The sequence below is a fragment of the Juglans regia genome, chromosome 8 (genome assembly GCF_001411555.2).
Source record: "Juglans regia cultivar Chandler chromosome 8, Walnut 2.0, whole genome shotgun sequence".
NCBI classification, from domain to species: domain Eukaryota; kingdom Viridiplantae; phylum Streptophyta; class Magnoliopsida; order Fagales; family Juglandaceae; genus Juglans; species Juglans regia.
The window spans coordinates 1057494-1082375 of record NC_049908.1 but is presented as its reverse complement, the minus strand read 5'-3'; the positions used below and the strand labels follow the sequence as shown (position 1 = coordinate 1082375).

Sequence of the window (24882 nt, the reverse complement as noted above, 5' to 3'; positions counted from 1 at the left end):
AAGAAATTATGGTGTCTAGTGTGTGAGGCTTATAAATAGCAATGCTCATACACTATACTACCATCCCACTAAGTATGATATAGTATATTTATCACCATTAAATGATCATTTATTGCATGTTTTTTTATCATCTAATGGTGATGAATGTTGCATATACCATTTAGTATGATCAAAATATGATGAGAGTGTGATGTATAGCATTACTTAATATAATAAATAATTAAACTTTTTCAAATCTCAAAATAATAATATTAAAAAATAATATTTTATTTAATTTTTAATTTTCATCTTATCTTAACTCACTATTTAAATGAAATATTAGTTTTCATCTAACTATAAGAAATATACTGGAAAAGGTTGAATTTTCTTTACGCCATAGTCATAGACCGGTGAACTGTGTATAAAAAAAGAATGGAATACCATGAAAATGGAGTGATATTCAATGAGTATACATTCATAAAACCCCTAGACATATAAGTTATAACAGCCACAACCGGCCACGCTTTTTCCTCACTTGCATTCACCTTAAATACACTTAAACAACTAGAATCATAAGCAATGCCGTGGGTGACTAATTTGTCCAACATGCTTATAGCGTGTTTAGGAGACGTAAAATTTAAGTAATACTACTCATTATCTCAATTCTTATCATCCTCTCATCATTTCGTGATGTGATATTAGTTGATTAGAGATTATTTATTATATTTTACTTATAAACCTATAATCTAATATCACAACATGAAATGCTTAAATAATTATGAGAAAATAGATGATGAATAGATTTTTCATAAAATTTATCACTATTCATTCCTCGGCTATACCGAGCATCTAATGCGAATTGGGTATCCGCCCAAGTCGATACTTGAAAAAATCCGAGATTTTGAAACCCCAAATCCAAGTACCCGAGCTAACCAAAATTTAGGTATGACAATATGTGATACGACCTGTTAACCCAACACAAACACGACACGATAATAATGGATTTGAGTTTAGTCTTAACGGGTTCGGGTCAAAACATGTTGATCCGTTAAGGCACAATTGCTTAACGATTTGATAACAGGTCGACCCATTTTGACCCGTTTATAACTCATTATGACCTGCTGAAAAAGTTAAAGTTACAATTATACCCTTATACTTAAAAGTAAAATTTTTGAGATTTTAATTTCGATATTTTTATTTTTTCGATTGTAATTTTAGACTTGTAGTTAGTTTTATATTTTTATAGATATTGTGATTTTTATAAAATTATGCTAAACTTAATCAGGTTAAACGGGTAAATTTCGGCTCTCTTTAACTCATTTACATAAACAAGTTGAAACGGATTGGGTCGTGTCGTGTTAACCTATTTCGTAGTATTCACTAACAGGTCAAAACGGATTGACACAAAATAATCCGTTATGTTAATGGATCGTATTAGAGTTTAAAATTTTGACGTAATAAACTTAACGAGTCGTGTTCAGATTAACCTATATAGTATAATATATATGTTTTGATACGACACGAACTCAATATATTAACACGATTCGACGCCCCTACTAAATTTTGCAAAAAATTCACTATTTTTTTCTGCTTAATTTTTAAATCCAACTAACTAGGTTGTACCCAAGTTAAAAAATAAGATGGAATTACGGGTACTGGATTTTATACCCGATACCCGTCTCATGTACTCATACCCACCCCCGATTATCGACCTGAGCCAATAACCGCCTCCATAATTGGGTTCCATACCATGTCGATGAAACAACCGATCCTGATGAACACTTCCCATGCTAAGTTATCATGATTCGTGAAGGGATTCTCACCTTCGGATTTTCTTCTCATCCAATATTAGCTTGGTGTAGAGAGGAGTTTTTTAATGTTTATTTTTTTATTTTAATATATTTTAAGGCAATATTGAGTTAATTGAATTGAGTATAGACAAACTAATTTAATTTTATATAATAAATTATTACAAACTAATTTAATTTTATATAATAAATTTACTATTATAAAAACTACATTTTGTTTCTCAGGATAATCGTACTCCAAGACATATACAATGTCCAAGGTCCAATGTCCGATGTCCGTGCAATACATCGTACTACCAAACTAGACAAAAGGCTTTAAAGGAGGGTGCTTTCTCTTCGCGGGGGAAGGGCTGTCTGAACGCGACGACAGCTGCTAAGCGTAGGCATAACTACGTTGAACGGTTGGTTAGTTGGTCCTCCTTTTTGGATCTATTGTTAGGTAAATTGGGTTTCCCTGTTCTCCCCTCAGCCCCTGGCAGTGGCCTCACGCTCCCCCACCCCCCCCTCTTCTCCTTCCCTCTCTCTCTCTCTCTCTCTCTCTCAAAATCACCGAGCTTCGAATCTAACAAGTCATGGATTTTGAAGTTGATCAGGAAAAGGAAAATCAACATATTCTAACACTCTTAGAGACGCTGAAGAAGGCCTCCAAAGATCTACAAAGCAACTCCATTTTCCTAACCAACAACAACGATTCGAAAATTACAGTTGAAATCGTTTCTAGGATCGAAGCCGAGGTTGCTACTGTTCTTCCCTCAGACCCTAAACTTCTCAACATCTCTCTGTTGCTCTGCAACCTCAAGACCTTACTCGAAAAGCTCGAAAAATCTCAGGGCTATGGCCTCAAATCCATCCTTCACCGGCAAATCACAAACTACAAGATCTCCCAGGTTGCTTTCACGACTGAGGCTGAAATTCAAGCATTTCTAGGCCGTGAAATCGTTCAAATCCTTGCAAGAACGTTGAAGGAATCGGCGGACGAGGACAAGAAAGTTAGGGTCTTGATTGAGTTCAAAAATCGGGTGTGCCAAGGTTTCGATAGAGATTTTCAAGATTTGATTTTGAGAGCGAAGGTATTTTCGATTCTTGAATCTTTACTTTGTAACTCAACGTGTTCCAAGCGGGCTCGAGACCATGCGGCTCTGGTCGTAGATGCTTTAGTTAGATTCAACAGGAATGTTTTTGTGGGATTGGTGCTCATGGGTCCTACTGTTGGGGCCTTGATTTCGATGGGTTCATGTCGTTCGGCCAAAGTACTTTGCTCACTGATCACATTTATCAGAACTCCATTGGCAGATGAAATGGAGTCTAACGGTGAAATCCCAAGAATTATTAACCTCTTGAGCTCGGAAGATTTGTCTATTCGAGCTGCAGCCTTAGACTGCGTTCTCGAACTTGCTTATTTTGGGAGGGAAGAAGTTATCCAAGCAATGCTTGGAGAAGATTTGGTCAGGAAGCTCATGGAGTTGCAAAGATTGAACAGTGGGAGTGGTGTGCTTGAGAAAGAGAACGGAGGAAGTTGTGTTGAAACAGAGTCAGACACGAAATTAGACGACAAAGGGAGTAAAAACATGGAGAATCATCCATTTGATAGCTGTGTTACAAGGTTTGCAGTGCAAGTGGAAGTGGGGGAAGGATTGAGTAGCATAGAGAAAAGAGAAGTTAAATTGGAGATTCTGAGGAGAGTCAGAGAAACCTCTATTTCTGTTGTAGAGTCCGCCACCATTGAGGCAGAGGTATTATGGGGTTCTTCTCCTTGAATATATATATATATATATATATATATTATATTTTCAACAAAGGGGAACTAGCCAACAGCATAGCTACCTTCTCTTTACGTGACGAGCTCCTCTCGGTGAAATGATCGGTTTGAATCATAATTACTGTTTAAAAGGCGAGTCCGTTATTACAGTACTCTCAAAATATCTGGCTGGTCTAAAGTCTATCTACATGATTTAAAGGTCAGGCTTTTTACTACTGTAAATAGTTTTAACTTAACTTCAAATTTAGGTTGTGTTTGGATGTTAAAGTGAGTTGAGTTAAATTGAGTTGAGATGATAAAATATTGTTAGAATATTATTTTTTAATATTATTATTATTTTAAAATTTAAAAAAGTTGAATTATTTATTATATTTTGTGTTGAGATTTAAAAAAATTGTAATGATGAGTTGAGATGAATTGATAGTGATTTAAGTTCCAAACTTAAACTCCTGATTTTAAATCATGAAATATCAACAACTGGTACCAGCTAGACTATAAACTTGGTACCAACTGAACTATGAACTTGGTGGCTCTTCTCCTTGAAAGTAGATTAAGGATGACCCTTTTTGTCGTCTTCTTTCTTCTTCTTCTTCTTCCATTTAGTGTTTTTTTTAATTTTGGGTTTAGTTAGTACCACCATTACTCATGATATTTTTTTCAACTAGGAGGAGGCATGATAAATTATTTTACAAACAATAAATTACCTATATTGTGCGGAGTGTGTCCAACTTCCGAGTGTGTTTCCGGCGTTCCGCATCAATTTCCAAAGAGAAATGTTTTGGATTTCGAATAATTCCAAAATTTATTCCGAATGGAATTTTTTTTTTATCGAATGGTTAAAAAAATATTTTTTTAATAATATTATAATTTTTTTATTTTTTTTAAAAATATTTATAATGATTACAAAAATACATAATAAAAAAAAAGATAAAAAAATATTATACTATTCGAGACAAATTTTGAATCCCAAATTCAGAACCCACCCGTAGCGGTACTCATTTATAAAATACGATTTTTTTTTAAAATCTATTTGCAACCATCGTTCTTGTCACGTTAAACATGTCATTGATGTAGAAGTCTATCGTATCAGCCCACATAAAAAGTGATGGTATTTTGATTTTTTTATGAATAATAAATTTCTAAGTAATCTATTACGTACTAGACTTATCAATACTATAACTCATTTTCAACACAATAAATGATAGACCCTACTCATTATACGTCCACAGCAGTGGTCATTACAATAATACTCATAATATTTGAAAGAGAAACCAGCCAACAAGGGACGAAATGAGTGCCCCACTAATACTTGCTTAAGAAAAAAACAAGAACACGAGTTGTGCCCCAGAAATCAGTGGTGATGGATATTCTTTTTGTAGATACTGAAATATATTGGATGGGGTTGAAGGTGGTACTGCAAGTAGTGTGATTTTGAGCCTAAAACAGAGTGAGGTTATTAGATAAAATGTGGATTTTTTTAAAAAGAAAAATATTTTAATCATAAATAGATTATTCATACAAAAAAGTTAAGTAATGCTATATACAATTGTGGAATGCGCAAATACCGTGCAGTCGTTTTAAAAAATAGTGGAGTCAACTATTAAAAAATTAATTTATTTTCATGTAGATATCGTATTTATTCTATTTTTTTAAAATAACTGCACGACACTTACACACTCGCGACTGCAAGTATCATTTCTCTTCTAAAGAAATACAAGATTGAGGGTTTTATATAGAAATCGAAGCAAGTACTATTTATTTAATGAAAAGCTGCCATCGACATCAGGAATAAATCCTAGCCGAGAGATCTCTCTCTCCCTTTTCTCTCTAAGAGTACTCTTATTGGATTAGGTAAAAGTTAAATTCAATGAGAATTTAGTTATTGAACCATAAAATATATCATATTGGAATAGCTATATTCTATATATTTGGAATATAGTTACAGTAACTTCTAAAGTTATTTCCAAATTTGAAAGACATTGTTTATTCATCAAATTCATTTTATATTATTTGTTTCTCTCTCTCAATGTCTCCATCAATGTATTTTTAGTTTCTATTTTTAATCTAAAATTTAATTAGAATATGATTACTAATTAATATATAATATTATGAATAATAAAATATGATAAGATAAAATAATTTCATAATTAAAAAAATTAAAATATTTTTGAAATTGATATATTAATTTGAGTTAGTGATATATTAATTTAATAAGAATATGATTATTAATTAATATATAATAGGTAGAATAGTAAAATATGATAAAATTAAAAAAATTAAATAATTTTGAAATTATTAATTATTTCATTACTATATAATAAATAAATGTATAATCTAATGTGGAGATTTGATGTGAATAATTAAAATCAAATTCATCTTATATTATTTTATTATTTTATGATGAAAAAATAGTTATTTCAATATGAAAATTTATTTGAATGAAATAGTTAAAAGTCAAATTTTTTTTATATTCAAAGGCTTTAACTTTAGCTAACCCAATAAGAGTGCTTTAAGATCTGACCTAACAGAAACCCACCCTAGGAGGCCCCACCCTCCCTACTCCCATCTAGTTATTAAATAAAATAGATTATCTGTTATAAATAAATTATATAAAAATAAATAAACAAAATAAATATTTTAAGCAATTTTCTAAATGAGCCATGTACTACTGCAATATTTGAGAAGGATGTTAGTCAAATACCGATATTTTTCAAGAAATACAAGATTGCGGGTTTTATACAGAAATTGAAGCAAGTACTACTTTTTTAATGAAAGGAAAATGATGGTCATCTTCTTCAGTGTTAAAAGGATAATGCTCAGCCGCTCTCTCAAAATCTAGCCGCTCTCTCAAAACATTCAATCTAAACACCGCTAGACTCAGAGATAGCGAAAGGGGGTGGGAGCTTCGGCTCCTCCCCCCTCATCTCTTCTCCTTCCGTTCCTCGTTCTTTCTGTCTGTATTATTTTTCTGTTAATTTTTTTGTATTTTTCAGGCCAAATAAAGGAGGGTTGTCATTTTGGGTCTTTCCGTCCATCACTTGTCAACACGCACCACTCCGGGACGATGCCCAGCCGTCGATCTTCAAGACCACCGAATCCGGCGTCCATCGGAGTGGAGCGTAGCCCGCACGCGCGGGAGTAAGTTTTCGGATCGCGGCTGCGCGTGTCCATTACGCGCCACCGGGGAGCCTTTTTTCTGACGCCACGCTCGGCTTCTCTGGACTCCTCGACTCCGGGACTTCCAAGATTAACTGCCTACTTTCCTCCCAGAGTGACCAGTGAGATGCACGCGCCACTGCCGACGATATGTGCACTGTTCACTCGTTTTGTTGTCCAGTTTTTGTTTCCTTTTTTGTCGTTCAGTTTGTTTGTTTTTTTTACCCGAGTGTGGTGTTGAGCTTTGGATCGGACGCAATCCGGAGCAAGAGCTGTTCGAGAGAGGCGGATGATGTTACGGCTGGTGGTCGTACGACCAGTGCTCGTGCGTAGGTGCTGCCTACGCAATGGAGGCTGTGTATTTGTGCGTGAAGCTGGGTGCTCGTGTCGTCGAGATTCGATTTGCCAATGCTTGCGGTAGGCGTGTCGCCCGAGATTCACGCCAATGCTTGTGGAGTTGTAGTTTGGTTATGTGGTTTTATTTGTAGTTTATTTGTTGTTATTTTAGTTAGTATTATAATAGAAATAGGCTTTTGGATTTAATATCCATAGCAATGTCTCGTACTCTTCCTCCTTGTGAGGTCAGAGGGGGTCGTGAAATTTTATTTTTACAGAGTGCTTTCTCTTTTTAGAGAGAGTTCCTAGAAGTTAAGACAATATCCGCCACAAAGAAATTTGTGTGTGGGGAAGCCCCAGAGTTGATGCGTAGTTTGGCTTATAATCTATATTTTCTATGTATAAGTCCCATTTGTAACTTCGTTCTATTAATGAAACGAATCTGTTTCCATAAAAAAAAAAAAAAAATGAAAGGAAAATGATGGTTTGTCTTGAAAGGAAAAAAATAAAAACTCAGATTTGTGCTAAAGCTGTCATTTTCTCATGCGTCGGTTCCTCTCAAGTTCAACAGCCCTTCATAAATCGTCACTAAAATCCAAGCAAAAGAATAATAACAGGATATTCTACCTACGCATAAATTCCGGAACTTAATTATTAATTTACTCTCAAATATAACATGATTTATAATTTATTTTTGAAATGAAAGCCCCCGCGTACTCAAATGCTGGAAAAAAAAAAAAAAACATTTGCAAAATCCTAAAAACTTGTAAGAAATGAAACTTTATGAAACAAGCATTGCTGTTTGTGCTAGTTTCTATTTCCTTTTGATCCGAGGAGGAAACATATCGGGGATAGAGGGTCGCAGTAAATAATTGGGTGTGTGGTAACATAATTTCATGAAAAAAATCCTTTCACTACCAAACAAAATTACAAATAATTGTGGATGATTGGTTAATAAGGGTTCAAGATTTTTAGAATTTCTATCCTAATCATAATATCTAAAATATGTGAGACACATTAAATAAGATCTATAGCAATTGTCGGTGATAATTATTAAATGTTGAATAAATACATTAAGACTTGCTTAATCCAATAATCTATATCTTTGTAAGTTACAGACGTATTCATTTAGTATTAAATATGAAATTGTCTATTTATCTGTAATCTGATTGACATAATTTTTAATTTTTAAAATGGAGGTTAGAGTTCGAAACCTCCCTATCCTAAATTAAATAAAAAAAAATTGAAATTGTCTTTAAAATTTCTTAACTAATATGTAGTATTCTCTATCGATTTTCGTATCATCGGCTTAAGTTTCTGGCTAATATGATATGATAAACATATAACAACTCGAAAGTAGATGTTCACGTGAACCTGTGTCTTTGGTTCAATAGGCGAAGGACGGGGGAGTGAGAGAGGGAGACACGAAAAGAAATAGAATTTCAGGTGTTCTACTCCGAGAGGGTAGGGAGTCGGGACTGAAAAACCGAGGAAAATGGGAGAGAAAATTTGAGGAAAAGATACGTAATATCCTTTCTTAAAGGGCATAATTTGAGAGAGAGAGAGAGAGAGAGAGAGAGGCAGGAACTATATTAATTAATTAACCACCAGAAAGTTAGAAACTTAATTTTAACACTTCCCTCTCATTCTTTTCGTCCCCGTTCTCTGTGCTTTGGCTTTTTCTTTTTTGCAAATAATCCCCTCTAACCCCCCAACAACGTCAACGCTCTTGTTGTTTCACACATCAGCCGCCCCAACTGTCTTCTCTCCTTCTCTGTCTCCCGAGATCTTATTTTTACATGTCGGTGATCGGTTGATCGGTGAAACGAAAAAGACGCTACAGAGATCTCAGCGGACCACTACAACGCAGATCTTTGGCAATTCCTGTAGACTCTGTATCTGGGTCTTGTTTGATTCGCTATGAGTTGGAAATACAGGGCTGGGTTGTTCCTGATAGCTGCTGTTGTTGTTATATGGGTCTCCTCTGCAGAAGTCACCCAGGTCAGCTTATAGCTACATGCACTCTAATTCTCTCGTTTTTTTTTTTATATATTTAGTCGAATTCGGGTGAAATCTCCATTCATGATACTGCATTTATGTGACTTTTGTTGGTGTTTGATGGATTATAAGCTCTTGTTTCTGGTTTGGGTTTGAAAATGATGGAAGATACCATGTATTTGGATCCATTCGCTCAAATCTATCTGCTCGGTAATAGGTTGGATTATTGTCCATGGAACTGTCCGAACGTAAAAGATAGAATTGCGATCCTACGTGGTTGGAGACGCTTTTGCAGCGTATTTCAGCATATATTCATCTCAAGCGTTATATTCGTTTTCGTTTTTTTTTTCAAGGGTCTTATATAAGGTCGTGTTTCTTGTTTCTTCAAGTGTTTGCATAATCATTTATGGGCAATAGTAAGTCGCGATATTTTATCTCTCAGCATGTTTGACATGGCGCTTAGTTATTTACTTGTTGACATAATACAATATCATGCCAGCTCCTAAACTATTTCTCGCTTCAGGTTTCAGCTGACTGCTATCTTATTTGCAGGGCATATTTACAGACTATAAGCAGCCATTTGCAGTAACATATCTTGGAGCTTCTCTTTTGGTAGTCTACCTTCCAGTAGCATTCTTAAAGGATTGGGTGTGTGGTATCCTAAAACGTCGCTCTTCTAAAAGTGGAAAAAATGCGGAAAGCATGAATGAATTTTCTGTTGGTTTGAGTTCTACTCTAAAATACATTGGAGGCCAGAAGAACTTTGAATTGGAACTTGGAACCTTGAATAGAAAAGATAGTGAAGCAGACCTTTCACCTCTCGCAGAAGGAAGGCCATTGATTGCTAAACACAAAGATGATGCACACATACTGAAACAAGATAGAGAGCTTACAACCAGAGAAATTGCTACTTACGGATTTTACATTGCCCCGATCTGGTTTGTAACTGAGGTAAGGCATTCCCTTGGCTGGTTTCATCAAAATTATATCTCCCGTCTTGTTTTATAGAACAGTTTGTCATGAATATTGTTTTCCTAGATCCATTTACTTTTTTGGATAAATGTTTAATTGGAATCTTCTTGGAAGAGCAGAAAATGATACTTCCTCTGCGTGTATCTTGATTCGTAGAATGATACGAGGCAATACTTGTGCCCCCTAACACAACTGTTACAGTAACTGTTCTCTTTATAGAAATAGTTCTAAGCATTATTGATTGCTCCCCACTTGTTGGATGTGTTAATTGGTGCTTGTGCTTGTGAGTTGGGGGGAGAGGTTTTTTTCATAACCGCAAAGGGTGCATGCCCTTTATGTGAACTAGTCTATTACTTTTGGCAGTTTTGTGATGTCTTGGGGTATGTTTTGTCATGCATTGGCTGTTAGGTGCAAAACAGGTTCTTGGGTCGACTGAAAACTGTGTTTTAATTGTTTAATCATGTTTGCCATCTTATAAGGTTCTCAAAACCCCTAGGGGTTGGCTTCCTCCAGGTTATAGTGGTAAAGGCCTTGGTCGTAGTGGTAAGCCCCCTCCAGGTCTAGGTTCGAATCCTCTTGGGTGCAAACAATTTTTAGGGGCCATTGGACTGGGAGAACTTTCCCTTGAATTACCAGAGATGCACTTGCGGGAAACTCCTTGTCGAGGGCTTGTGCACCTCTGGGATTAGTCAGGACTTTGTTCTCGGACACCCAATGCCAATCAGGGGAAAAAAAAAAGGTTCTCTAGGTGAAAAATTTAGGGAGGGGTTGTTTAGTGCAAAACTTGGAAGTCATGGCATTGACCCAAATCAGGTATCCTTACCCTGTGTGAGGACATGTCTGACGAGGAGGTGAGTGCTTCCAAGTCTAAGCTTACCAGCCTACCTACTACTGGACTGTGAGGGATGCAGGTGAAGAGGAACTTGTTCTAATGTTCATATACTCTGCTATAACTAAGGGCTTTTTAACTCAATTATATGGTGCCGCTCTCTTGAAAAGAAGTCCTAAGGTGTATATCTATATGGATTTTATATCCGTATTGTGCATTCTTTTGTTACCTGTTGACATTGTTTCCATGACTTTGCTATTGCAAATTTTGATTAATGCATGGTCAGTGGTATTTTCACGGAAATCTTGTTATTTGATTTCTTGATGGTAGTAAGGCTTTCAATTTAGTATGAAGAACCCACAAATACTTCTTACTTGTGTTTTTTTTTTCTGTTCTTTTGGCTCACAGTATTTATCAAATGCTGCACTGGCACGTACAAGCGTTGCAAGTACAACAGTATTATCCTCTACTTCAGGACTTTTTACTCTTTTCATCGGTGCGTTTCTTGGCCAAGATTCTTTAAACATTGCAAAAGTAGTTGCTGTCTTTGTAAGCATGGCTGGTGTTGCCATGACGACTCTTGGAAAAACCTGGGCTACAGATGATTCACAAATGAATGCTTCTGCGTAAGTGCTTACTCCATGGCATCACGTCCAATCTTGACCTGCATTATACTTAAGACCTATTTCTGAGGTAGATGAAATTTATTGATGGTGGTTGATGTGGTGTATAATGTAACGATTATGATGCTGGAGTAATATATTATCGAAGTAAATGCAGAGTTAGCAAGGCTTGCTGTTAGTTCAGGGAAGCTGTTAGTTTTTCTAGTGGCAAAGCTTTCTTGTTCTTTGCTTACATGTTGGCATGCCGGCGGGGGGCTAAGATTCAGCCATTTCGAGTACCAATATACAACTTTACTTATTTATTGAAAGATAGGCTGTCTGCCCTTTTACCATAATATGAAAATTGTTATTTAATATCTATTTTTTTCTATAGTTTCCTTTGTTTATGCTGAAGTTTTTTGTTGGAGCTTTTTTGCCGTGCCCTGAAGATTTTTCCATTCCACTTTATGAATTTGAGAGAAAATATCCCAAGCAACTAAGTATATGAATGCAAATTATGCCGGCTAGCTGTTTCACATTTCAATATATATATATATATAGAGAGAGAGATATGTACATGTATGTATGTATTCTAGTTGCATATAGTCAGTTTGCTCTTTGTAATGCATGTTTTGGGTGTTGACAGTTGATGTTTGTTTTCAGCAATGGGAAACGTTCTCTTGTTGGGGATCTTTTTGGCCTTCTCTCGGCTATGTCATATGGTTTATTTACAGGTCAGGAACTGTGTTTGTTACTCAGTTTTAGTATTCATTCCAAATTTATATTGACAAAAAAGTATGTAACGCTATTTTATGATCAATGCCACAGTGCTTCTAAAAAAGTTTGCAGGTGAAGAAGGAGAAAGGATTGATGTGCAGAAGTTGTTCGGCTATATAGGATTATTTTCGCTTGTAGCAATGTGGTGGCTTGGTAAGAATCTTGATTAACTACAATTCTATTAATCAGCTGTCAAGAGTGTTTATAAGGTTCTTTATTTGCTCATCTCTCCTTTCTGTAGTGGATGCTGACAGTGGACTTTTCTTTTCCTTACTAAATGTTTGCTGTCCTTGGTCTCAGTTTGGAGAGTTAAATTGTTGGGGATCTCTTCCTGCTAAAAATTTGGCAATAATGATAATTTATGAGACATATAATGGTCCACTTCTTCAAATCCAACCACTCGTTTAAACGTACAGAAATCAAAGATTTACTTTGACACCCTACTCTCGAATATATCTGAATCCAGGGACACTTAACATTATATCTCAGTTGTTTACCCTTTTCCTTTTTTCTTTGTATGACTAACTTAGTGTTTGAAAGGTGTGCTCTCTCTCTCTCCTGTGGTGTCTTTCATGTGGAGAGTAGTGTAGGATTCTGTTTATTTAATGAATATATATCCTTTTGTTTTTTTTCCTTTCAGTTTGGCCATTGACAGCATTGGGACTTGAACCCAAGTTCACAATTCCTCATTCTGCCAAGATGGACGAAGTTGTTCTTGCCAATGGCTTTGTAGGAAGTGTCCTCTCTGACTATTTTTGGTATGTAAAAGCTACTGCTTCTAAATCAGTGATGTGGAGTTTACGTTTTCTCCTTTTTGTGCTAAAATATTTCATGTCTCCATAGGGCACTATGTGTTGTATGGACGACTCCACTTGTAGCCACCTTGGGCATGTCACTCACCATCCCTCTTGCTATGTTGGCTGACATGGTAATCCATGGTCGTCACTATTCAGCAATTTACATTCTTGGTTCAGTTCAGGTAATGATATTGATATAAAAATGCATTTTCTTTGGCTTTTGTTGTAAAATCAGCATTTGTCGTATCTTGTTAAATCCATTTTTTGAAGGCGTCTAGAATCTGTCATTTTTGTGAATTAGGTGGAAAGTGTTGTTTTTTGTAGGGCACGAGTTAAAAAGTAGAAGACTAGGGTGTTCATGAATGTGATCTGGTTGCTTCTCTTTTCTAAAATAGAAACAGTTAATGTTGCATCCATGTTTTTTTATTCTTATTATATATATATATATATGTATGTATGTATATTTATTTTTTGAGTTGCTGGAAGAGATATGTTCCAAGTCTATCCATAATAAATATTGGTGTCACTTTCAATGCTGCTGATTGTGATCGAATATATTTTGACTTCGGTTGGAGAGGCAGCTAATTCTCAGCCACTCGGCTCTCGCTCGAAATCTTGAACACCAATAAACGAATGAAAAAAAAAAAACTCTTCTTTTATAAAGAACTCTCAATATGAACTAAAAGTATTTAATTATCAAATAAGTTTACCACTTCCCTTTCTATAGGTTACAAATCCCAGTCCTATGGTAGATAGAAATCCTAAGAAATAAATTACTTGAAAACTACCACTCCTTTCAATGCAAGCTACTCCTAAACATTCCAGGAAACCTAAAAGTATATAAATTAACGAGGATGAAATACTGACACCATCAATATCAGTCGTTCTTTATACTAAGTAAGTACTACACTAGCGAGAGAGAGAGAGAGAGAGAGAGAGAGTATTATTAGAGAGCTACCCAGCAATGGTGTTCTACTCTGCATTGGAGAAAAATATTAGCTTATTTAATCTCTAATTTATTTTGGTAATCATGTTTAGATGTCTGTACTACACCGTGGTATTCAGAATACACTTCATCGATTCAAATTTCTGAGGCTGACTGTGTGTAAAAGTCTGATATTTCTATGTTTCTTTGGTGGTTCATTGCAGGTATTTGCAGGTTTTATAATAGCAAACCTTTCAGACTGGTTCTCAAAGAAGTTGGGATTATAGCATTTCGTTACATTCTTGTTAGCTTAATCTGGGAAATCCTAATTCTTTCTCCATTGTTTTGATTTGGATGCCACATTCATAATTCTCGTGACCAAAGTTCCTTTCCGGTAATATGCATCAATGGCATCTCAGCAAGTGGAAAGTGGTGAATGTTACTGTACTATAGTTGATTGTGTAAATGAAGGTTTTGTCTTTTCGTTGGGTTTTGAGTGTTGGCCCCCATAGTGTAATAACTTCTCTTTTTGGTCAAATGAAAATATTTATTTTTATCAATGTTTCTTATGAACGTTTGCAACATCTTTCTATTTTGGGAATGGTTTTTAATCAATGCAATGTCGATTGATATTTACCTGCAGAATTTGGCAAGAATAGGAAAACACTGATGATAACTAGGGGTGTAAATTTAAACCGGGAAACCGGAAAACCGGATCGGATCGGACCGGACCGAACCGGACCGGTTGGTCCGGTTTTGAACCGGTCCGGTCCGGAATTGGTTCCTATTTTATGAAAACCGGCCGGTTCCGGTCCGGTTCCGGTTCCGTAGTTTTTGGGACTGGACCGAACCGAACCGGACCGGTTGGAAAAAAAAAATATAAAAATTAATTTATATATTATACAAAATATTTATATATATAATATATAATTATATGTTAAATTTTTATATATAATATATATAATTATATATCATATATGAAAAAATTTTATATTATAATTTATAAATAATAACATAAAATGTTAATCTTAAATATGAACATTTGTAATTTATTTGATCATATGTTATTAATATAATTATATATAAGATAATGTTGTTATAATTTATAAAATAAAAGTTTAATCTTAAAGATAAAAATTTAATTGATCATATGCTTTAAGCATAATATATATATTAAATTTTTAATAATATTTTATAATAAGAATTAACACTTTATTATATGTTTTTTACATTTAAAAAAAACCGAAAACCGGACCGGACCGGACCGGAAACCGGTAAAACCGGAAGTACCGGTTTAGGAGGGTAATCGGGGCGTAATCGGTTTTGAAAAATACAAAACCGGTACATACCGGTTCGGTCCTAGATTTTGTCCAAAACCGGACCGGACCGGACCGGACCGGTTACACCCCTAATGATAACCGTAGCAAACAAACTGATGCTTGAAATATATACCGACCCCATCGAAACCTTATTGCAAAGTGAAACTCAATTATCTTTATATCATTTTTTAATGTGACATTGAAAAAGTATTTAATTCTCTTTTAATTATTTGATAAATATAATACAAAGTTAATTGAGAGAATGATAAAAAAATATTTTTCTATCTGCTTTATCTATTATTTGTAGCATTATATAAATTGATGTGATTTTATGTAATACGTTAAATTTATTTTATAATAAAAGTAATTTTATAATTTAATGTATTACATTAAATCATATCAGTTTATAAATTTATTTTAAAAAATTTTTTGGTAACTAAAACATTTCTCTTTATTCGTTGTGAAATAAATCGTTATTATGCATGGACGGTCTATATTTCACTTATGGACAAACATTAACTCATTCATCGACGGTCCAGAGGAGCCCCTCGCTCTACTTGTTTGATGCATCCTTGATCCTTTACAGTCGCTTGCGACTGAATGGCCAAAAGAACACGGTAAGGTCTCTAGGTCAGTAACACTGGATCGCAATAGTAACGAAACGGCGAATTCTGAGAACACGAAGAAGAGTCGTCGTATTTTTCTGGCTCTGATTTCTCGTACTTTCCGAAGCCTTTTCCTAGGATCTGTGTTATTAGCGGAAGCGACCATGAGATCCAAACCGGTTATTCTCTTGCTTTTGCTTCATTCATTATTATGCTTCTCCTCTCTGTCTTCGTCGCAAGCCATATCAGCCGGGTAGGTTTTCTCATCTTTTCAATAAAATTTCTTCTTTTTTTGGTTCCTTTGAATGGAAAGCGATCAATATATATGACTGTAGCATATATATATGTTGATTATGTACCGTATCTTAGGCACCGAATTAGAAACATTTTATCAGTTTTGTAGGATATGAATTCCTCAACTTTAGTTTCTTTGTTACTTAATTTAGTTGTTATCGTTTCGTTTTTGTGCTTTTCATTTCCAGTGATGGGTACACGATCAACGGTCGGGTGAAGCTTCGAAGTATGTTGTTCTTTTCCTCTTTGATTTAAGTGCAGCTTTGAAAATTGGAACTGCTATGGTCTTTACAATCCGACTAATGTGTAAATTGTATAAGTTTAAGTTACATTCAGTTATTGAGTGGTTGGTTTTAAATCAGAACATTGAAAAACGCAATATAGATGGAATTTGTGTTATTACAACATTAGACCACGAATCAAATGTACTACCACTTGCTTGTTGGACCTTTCATTGCTGCCTTAGGTAAAAGGTTTTAGATTTAGGTTTTGGATATTTCCCCCCCTAGATGTGCTACTTCTTCCTTTGCCACCCCTTTTAAGAATTCATCTATATCATTTGTGAATTTATTTGACAGGTATGGGTGCACAAGGTTTTGGCCTTCCTGGAAAATTATCAAATGTCAAAGTTATACTAAATGGAGGCCAAAGGGTTACCTTTCTGAGATCTGATGGATATTTCTCGTTGTATCCTATTTTTCCACTTTGACATGTATCCTATTTTTTAAAATTGACATGTATTATTCTGTTAAAATTAATTCAGGATACTTGGTGTTTTCTGTTTAAACACAGCAAATTTCTCTTCAGAAACCCCGTCCCTATCTTTTAATCAATGTTTGTCCTAACAAAATTCTCGTTAGTGTTATAATTGTTGATCCATTTCTTTTTCTTTTGCGATTTCAGAATGTAAATTGGAATATTGAACCTTTTTGCTCTTGCTAAATAGGTATAACTATTGTATACCCCGTGGACTTAGATTGCTTTATTGCTTATTAATGAAATCATCTGACTTATCAAAAAATCTCAGAACGAAGATCTGTGCTCTTCTTTTATGATTCCTAAGAACTTTTTTTTCTTTTAATTCTACTCTTTTGGGAGGGATGCCAGTGAAGCATGCTTTAAACACTCTTATGTGGTTCCTTAACATGTATGCTTAAAGCCATAACGTGCCAGCAGGAACTCATCTAATTGAGGTGGATGCTATAGGCTATTTCTTTTCTCCGGTGGGACTCTACTCTTTACTATTTCCTGTCATTTAATTTTCTTTAATCATTAATGGCCAATAAGATTTTTCAGGATTACACTTGCAAGAAAATATGATTTCTCATGATTGCACTCTCTTACTGGTTGTTTAGGTCCGAGTTGATGTCAGTGCCAGAAATCCAGGTAAGGTTCAGGCAACACTTACAGAGAACAGGAGGGGTCTGATTGAGTTGGTTCTAGAGCCGATGAGAGAGGAACAGTATTATGAGGTTTATTTAGACTAAACTTTTCGTGTTTCTTCTTCTTAGGTTGCCAGTTTGAAGTTATTTTCTTCTCTGTCTTCTCTGTCTAATTTTGTTTTATGCTTTAACAGATTAGAGAACCCTTTTCCATCATGTCTATTGCGAAAAGCCCAATGGGTCTGATGATGGGATTTATGGTGGTGGTTATGTTTCTAATGCCCAAATTAATGGAGAACATGGGTAAAGTGCTCTGGTTCATAGCGTTTTATGTTTTAACACCTTGTCTTGAGGCTCTGACATGCTGTAGTTTTATCCTGGTTGGCTTGGTTAATGTAAAACAGATTTGAGTCCAAGGTTTCATGAGAGTTTCTCAAGGCTAATTTGGTTTGTAGTGTGGTTCAAGTTATCTTATTGACTATATCCATTTGTTATGTTTTGGTGGCAGACCCTGAGGAAATGAGGCGAGCACAAGAAGAAATGAGGATCCAAGGGGTTCCCTCTCTGGCAAACATGTTACCTGGTGGTGCTGCCAGGAGTTAAGAGGATTAGTTTGAAAAACTGTGAACCACGGGCCCCTTCTCTGTTCGAAGGCTGAAAGATTATGAAGAGTTTGAGGTTGGAGCCCTTTAGGCCTTTGTTATAATCAAGCAAATATGCTCTGGGACATATATCTGATTATATGCACTTAAATTCTGCTTCTTTTTTGTTGGGACCTCTGAAATAAAGGTTTTTAATATTTGGGTTTGTGATGTTGACGGCCGTTCATTGGCCTCGGTTTGAATTGGAAACTCATCTTAACTCATCTCATCTCATCATTACATTTTTTTCAAATTTATACACAAAATATAATAAACAATTCGATCTTTTTAAATTTTTAAATAATAATAATATTAAAAAATAATATTCTAACAATATTTTATTCAACTCATCTAAAATCATCTCAACTTATCTTTGAATCGGAAATTCTCTAGCTCTGTCATCATTCTGCAAGCCTCTAAATCGGGAATTCTTGAAAAATTGATGGGAACTATTCTGCAAGCCTCTCTCTCTCTCTCAATCCGTAATTGTTACCTGGCTGATGTTGATTTGAAGCTTTGAGTTTTATCTTGCACTCGTGCAATAGCAGAGAAGTACTTCACCAGACGCTAAAATGTGATTATCAATCAAGATAAATGATAAAAGGAGGATTCCACCAGCATGCTTTCCTTTTCCTACCCAAAATAGGCCAGCTTTAAGCCAATCTGCCCCGCCATCTAATTTGTTGGCCATGGGGTGCCATGGAACTATCCGAGGTCTGATTACGGTTCTAAGGGGATTCAGGATTAAGATCTATGAGCCTAATTCATCATTAATAATACTCCTTCACCATCTGAAATTTATTGCTCAGATTATTCTCTTAACGTGACATTACATGATTATTAAAAAAATAAAAAATACAAACATAAAAGTAGTAGAATGACCTATAATTTTCATTTTCTTCTTTTTACGTTTTCGAATATCCTTTTATTTTGAATATGTTTTTTTCTAATAAATCATATGACAATCATGATAGTGCCACGTTAAGAGGGTCATCTAAATGATAAGTTGTCAATTTTCCTACTTCCAAGCAAGTTCCTTGTCATACATGCTCCTAAAATGCGGGAGACAAAAAGAAAACGCACCCCTAATTAATATCTCTGATATATATCTCAGATTTCATCTACTTTACATTCCTAAAAGGTCTTTGGATGCAAATCTGCATTCTGACATGCTTGTAGCTATGTTAAAAGAAAAAAAAAATCTATTTATTATTTATTTATTATTATTAATATAATATTAAATGATAAATTTATAAATAAAATATAATAAATAATTTCTAATCATCTAGTGTTACATCTAAAATAATGTATAATATAAATAAAATATTGGCCCAAACACAAAAAATATAAAATTATTAATAAATTACACGCTCAGCTTGAATGGTAAAGTTCTCTGTTCTTGTATGCAGGTGAATCATTCTTTATACAAAATAGAAATACTCTTAAGAGATTTTACAATAGTATGTCGACAGAATTTGATATGATCTTATTTCTATAATTATAAAAATCAAATCATTTAATTCGTAATAATAATCAAATTAAATTGCTTAATTAGAATAGACGTAAAGACTGTATAGTCTATAATTTACTCTCCTTCCCTCTCCCCCTCCCCCTCCCCGGTCGAGATGGAGAGCTTACCGACCACGATGAAATCAGAGCGGCGGTCGAGATCTAAGCCTCTCCAGTCCTCCAAGCCCTCGCTCGTCATGGCTTTCTTCTCATGCCTCGCTTGGCTCTACGTTGCCGGCCGGTTCGTCTCCCTCTTCTTTTATCCATTGCTCTTAACTCGGACGGAAAATTCTATCTTTCAGCTTTTGCTTCCATTTTGATTTCCTGGAGAATAATGTCTCTTCTAAAATGACCGAAATATGATAGTATCTAGGATGTGTTTGGCTGCAAAGAATTGGAATTAGTTCTCTTTGTAATTGGAAAGATGGGGTCTACAGAATTCAAGTGCAATTCCGGTGTCATTGGTGTACGTACCAGCCTAACTAATGATTTGGAATTGGATCCTCCCTTCTGAATCCCACAGCTCCATCCAATGGGGAAAAAACGCAGCCTTCAATTCAGCCATCCAATCTAAATATGTTTTTCCTTCTTCTTTCTTTAGTTTTGCTACAAAACATGATCAGTAACACATTACTAATCTATGCATTTTCAATCATTGATACTTTTTTTTTCACAATAATCAGGTTGTGGGAAGATGCAGAGAACAGAAAATTGCTTGCCAATCTTCTTTACAAGAATGCCCTCCAGGTCCTTTTTTTTTTCGTTCCCCTCGTTTTATTAAGCTCTTACTTCGATTATGAGGAAAGTATTGTACCTCGACAAACGATATTAAGCTCATCTTAGCCTATTAAGTGTTATAATTGATGATAATTTTTTTCGCGTATATACATATATACATATATATTTGTCTTAAGAGTTCCTGGGCTTTCAAATCGTGGGATGTGACTTGTGCAAATGTCTGTTTCGTTTCAGTTTTTTTATTCAATATATTTTAAATATGTTGCTGTGTTATTATTCTCAGAGACCCAAGGTTCTTACGGTTGAAGATAAGCTAATGGTGCTAGGATGCAGGTAACTTCTTTTTGTTGTTTGATAAGTACCTTTCTTATCTTTCTTGTCAAATATCTCTTTTTAGGGTTGGATATGCTTCAGTTTCTATGTAGTGTTTGTGTTGGAATCTATGGTGTTGATTTTTATTTTTAGAGATTTGGAGAGGAGGATTGTGGAAGCTGAGATGGACTTGACGTTGGCTAAGAGTCAAGGGTACCTAAAGGACAAATTGCAGCAAAGTGGGTCTTCTTCTGGCCAAAAGCTTCTTGCTGTTATTGGAGTTTATACTGGATTTGGCAGTCGCTTGAAGCGAAATGTGTTTAGAGGGTCTTGGATGCCTAAAGGTCAGTGGGAATTCTAATTGCTCATTATGCTGGTTCTAACCTGAATGCTCATTATGCTTGATATTCCCAGTTTACTGGAGCTGTGGTACTGTCAAATTGAAGTTTCTGACTGTACTCAAAAGTCTTCTTTGCACAGATTGCTGAATTTCTTTTCATCATATATCTGTATAATTGAGAGCTTATGTTAGTTTTTAAATTATCTCCTCTAATCATAAACTATTAATGAATTGAGCCTGATGCCTGGGAAGACACATCTATTGTTTTTTCTAGTCGGTAGATCAGATTTGTAGCATTACTCAATTTAGACTAAGAGTAAATAATTTATTTTTATTTTTATTGAAAAAGTTGAAGGAATATTAAAATATAAAGAACCAATCCATCTGGAGAAACCTCAAAGATTTCTTATGGTTTTGAATGGAGTTTCTATTGTCTGTGAAGTAGAAAGCTAAACCGTAGATTGAAGAATTGAAGGGTTTTGACCTTAAACAAGAATGTTCCCAAGACTTTGAAATTGGATTTTTTAGAAGTATATGAATTTCCATATAAGTGCAGAGGGGTACAATCCAGTTTTCAGTCCAATCAAGACGTATTAATGTTTAAGTGTGGCATTTCATATGTTCAAGGAAGCTCATGAAAATTTGCAATACCCCATCCAGTCGTGATATACAAAACCTTAATTCACAATGCCTCCAAAGCTACTTATAATTTTTGTTTTCCTTTTACTTATAACTAGTTGCTATGCATCTCTATCACTTTTGCTTTATATAAATTTTTAGATGTTGTATTATACCATGTCTAACACTAGTGATAAAAAAAATATATATATACCATGTCTAACACTACAACTCCCTTTTGTGAATGGAAATTTCAAGGATATATAGATGCCTCTTTTTCTTAGCAATATATTAAAGCACCATTGTTGTGGCTTTTACAGGTGATGCCTTGAGAAAACTTGAAGAAAGAGGAGTGGTCATTCGTTTTGTAATTGGGCGGAGGTGTTTACCCAAAAAAACATAATCCTTAAAATAGTATTAGTATATGCTTTCTTTTTCCTTTATTTTTTTTGGCTGGTTCTTTTAGAATTTCCAGGTCTACACTTTGGTTAGCGAGAATGATCAAAGTTCTGTCTTACCTTTTAACTTTGAAACTGGCAGTGCTAATCGAGGTGATAGCTTAGATCGCAATATTGATGAGGAATATCGCTCAACAAAGGATTTCTTGATTCTTGTGAGTTAGAAATTCAAATGATACTACAATTTAACTCATCAATCTTTTACATTTGATTATATGAACCAACATATAACCATAAAAAAAAGGTATAATGATGTCTTTCAGCAACCTGTTTTAACAGGGACAACTTGAAATTGAAATTGAAGCTACTCTCTCAAAGGAATCTTTTTTTTCCCCACTTTTAATTGCTATGCTTTTGTAAGAATCTCCATGTTCCATAGTCACTAATTCTTATCATCAAAAATTAAATTTTTAATGAAAGATAAATCCTTGATTGCTTTAAGTTGGATGCATTTGCTCGAGTTTGAGTATTTGCTTCTCATTTTATAGCTTTATAACATGCTTTGCATAGAGTTTGAACATGTTTCGTTGATAATATATCAGGAAGGTCACGAGGAGGCTCAAGAAGAGCTGCCTAAGAAAGCAAAGTTCTTCTTCAGTACTGCAGTTCAAAATTGGGATGCAGAATTTTATGTAAAAGTTGATGACAGTATAGACCTTGATTTGGGTAAGCTTTTATATGTATCTATTTGTTCAGAAAGGTAAAACTTAGTACATTCTGATATATTGTTTCAGAACTTTTTGATACATCATTTGCTCTATTTTCTGCTCTGGCAGAGGGGTTAATTGGACTTCTTGACCGTCGTCGTGGTCAAGATGGTGCTTACATTGGGTGCATGAAGTCAGGAGACGTGATATCCGATGAGTATATATTTAGCATTTTTTCTTCAGATACTCTAAACAGAAAACATTTATAATCTGTTATTGAAACCAGCTTTTCAGCATATAATTGTTCTTTTCAGGGGAAAGTCTTGGTATGAACCTGACTGGTGGAAATTTGGCGATGAGAAGTCGTAAGTGATCTAGCTTGTGAATGAGAATTGTCCTCTCCCTTAATATCTGTCGTATAACCTCAGGAGTCAGGAGGTGACTGTAATGTTTTTGTTTGTTACATGAGAATTATTTCTGAGGATGTTGGGAGTCTGAAAATAGTTTGCACAAATTAGGCAGTCTTCATCTGTCCTTAGAGATTAATAATGTAGTTGACTCTTCTCATTATGATGGTTCTGCTTGCTGCTCCAATTGCCATGATATGACATTTGATCGTAGTTACTTGTCTTCATTCAGGTACTTCCGACATGCTTCTGGTTCTCTTCTTATACTCTCCAAGAATTTAGCTCAGTATATTAACATCAACAGGTTAGTTTTCAATGATTTAACGACACAGGGTCCGGTTCCAATAGGCAATTCTGTTATAAGTTTTGAGCTGATTACTTTCAACGTCTGTCATTAGAGGCTTACTGTAATTTGCTGATATTGTAAGAAACTCAATAACTAAATCCATTTGAAAATTGGAACTTGATGGTCAGTTCATTTGATTTTTCTACGATTCTCATTGGTTGTCAACTTGCTTGCATATTTTGAAATGTGCAAAATGATGACGGAATTGATATTTCAGTTTAAATAATGAGTAGGTAACTTGTTGCTACTTATATTGCATCATTTCTTTCCCTCCACTGTATCAAACTGAAGTTGCGGAACCTATTAATACAGCTTTATCATTGTGTTCAATTACACATCTCATTCCCATTTCCTTATCATATGCAGTGCATCTCTTAAATCATACGCTCATGATGACGTATCAGTGGGTTCATGGATGATGGGCCTCCAAGCAACTTATATAGACGAGAACCGCCTTTGCTGCAGTAGCATTAGACAAGGTAAACTTTCTGTCATGCTCTAATTGATAGCTTATCTAAAAGTAGCGACTACTCCTGCTCTTTTGTTTTAACAAATGCATCCTTTATTATTTAAAAGAGAATAGAAAGAATTTTGGGCAATGGATACTTATTAAGGACTATAAAAGGAAAAGGTCTTGAAGAAACATTCTAAGCAACAGAACATTTTTTAAGCATCGATTAGAGCAGGTGAATTTTATGTTTGATTTGGGTCAGGGTGGTGGTCTATCTTAATAAATATTTTCAATAGTAGTGTTACATGTATACTAGGGCAACAACTTTTTTGATCATTAATGAAGTTTAACTTCCAAAAAAAGGTAGTCCTACCCTTATTTTTATGTCATTTAATAGCTATGCAACTTGTATTTAGTATCTAAGCTTCTTATTTCCAGACAAGGTGTGTTCCCTGGCTTGATCAGAGGAAATAGCTTCTTATCAGAGAAATGGATGCAACTTCCTTCATGGTCCCTTCATTTAGCACTCAGCATGTTTTGCATAAGCACATTCAGCAACTTCTAGCGTTGGTCACAACAGTGGTGGTCTGTCTTATTGGTTCATTCTGGGGCACATATCTGTCTTAGCCGTGGGGGATTTGTGAAAGCATCAGCAAGATTATTTTTTTGCCTAGGATCAGGAGATTGGCTCTGCAATTTTTATACAATCGATGTACACATGTTTACCGGACTGTCCTCTCCAGTTGGTGCTCGGCTGTTTGAGCTTAAGTGGTAGCTGAATGCTATTGTGTAAAGTTGATGAAATATTTCATGTTTTGTTTACTCAATAAGAAAGCTTCTGTTTGCCACATGCCAATGCCATGCCTGTGCTTCCCCC

At 35.0% G+C, this 24882-nt stretch overlaps 3 protein-coding genes across 3 annotated transcripts; all 3 read left to right on the top strand.

Annotated features, from left to right (window-relative positions):
- Nucleotides 1-8491: 8491 nt before the first annotated feature.
- Nucleotides 8492-14551, top strand: LOC109002803 (thiamine-repressible mitochondrial transport protein THI74-like). Its single transcript, XM_035693062.1, has 8 exons — nt 8492-9039; nt 9589-9987; nt 11246-11463; nt 12103-12173; nt 12268-12369; nt 12857-12974; nt 13060-13195; nt 14163-14551. Exons 1-8 carry the CDS (start codon nt 8959-8961, stop codon nt 14223-14225), a joined length of 1188 nt encoding a protein of 395 aa, XP_035548955.1. The 5' UTR covers nt 8492-8958; the 3' UTR covers nt 14226-14551.
- A 1238-nt stretch (nt 14552-15789) lies between these two features.
- Nucleotides 15790-18403, top strand: LOC109002806 (ER membrane protein complex subunit 7 homolog). Its single transcript, XM_018980710.2, has 7 exons — nt 15790-16115; nt 16345-16382; nt 16735-16843; nt 17316-17379; nt 17512-17628; nt 17733-17841; nt 18047-18403. The coding sequence occupies exons 1-7, from the start codon at nt 16027-16029 to the stop codon at nt 18139-18141; spliced, it is 621 nt and encodes a 206-aa protein (XP_018836255.2). The 5' UTR covers nt 15790-16026; the 3' UTR covers nt 18142-18403.
- A 1161-nt stretch (nt 18404-19564) lies between these two features.
- Nucleotides 19565-24861, top strand: LOC109002804 (hydroxyproline O-galactosyltransferase HPGT3-like). The gene is made up of 12 exons (XM_018980708.2): nt 19565-19929; nt 20372-20435; nt 20710-20759; nt 20892-21082; nt 22017-22077; nt 22237-22309; nt 22697-22820; nt 22931-23018; nt 23116-23166; nt 23441-23512; nt 23921-24033; nt 24444-24861. The coding sequence occupies exons 1-12, from the start codon at nt 19805-19807 to the stop codon at nt 24464-24466; spliced, it is 1035 nt and encodes a 344-aa protein (XP_018836253.1). The 5' UTR covers nt 19565-19804; the 3' UTR covers nt 24467-24861.
- Nucleotides 24862-24882: the final 21 nt, after the last annotated feature.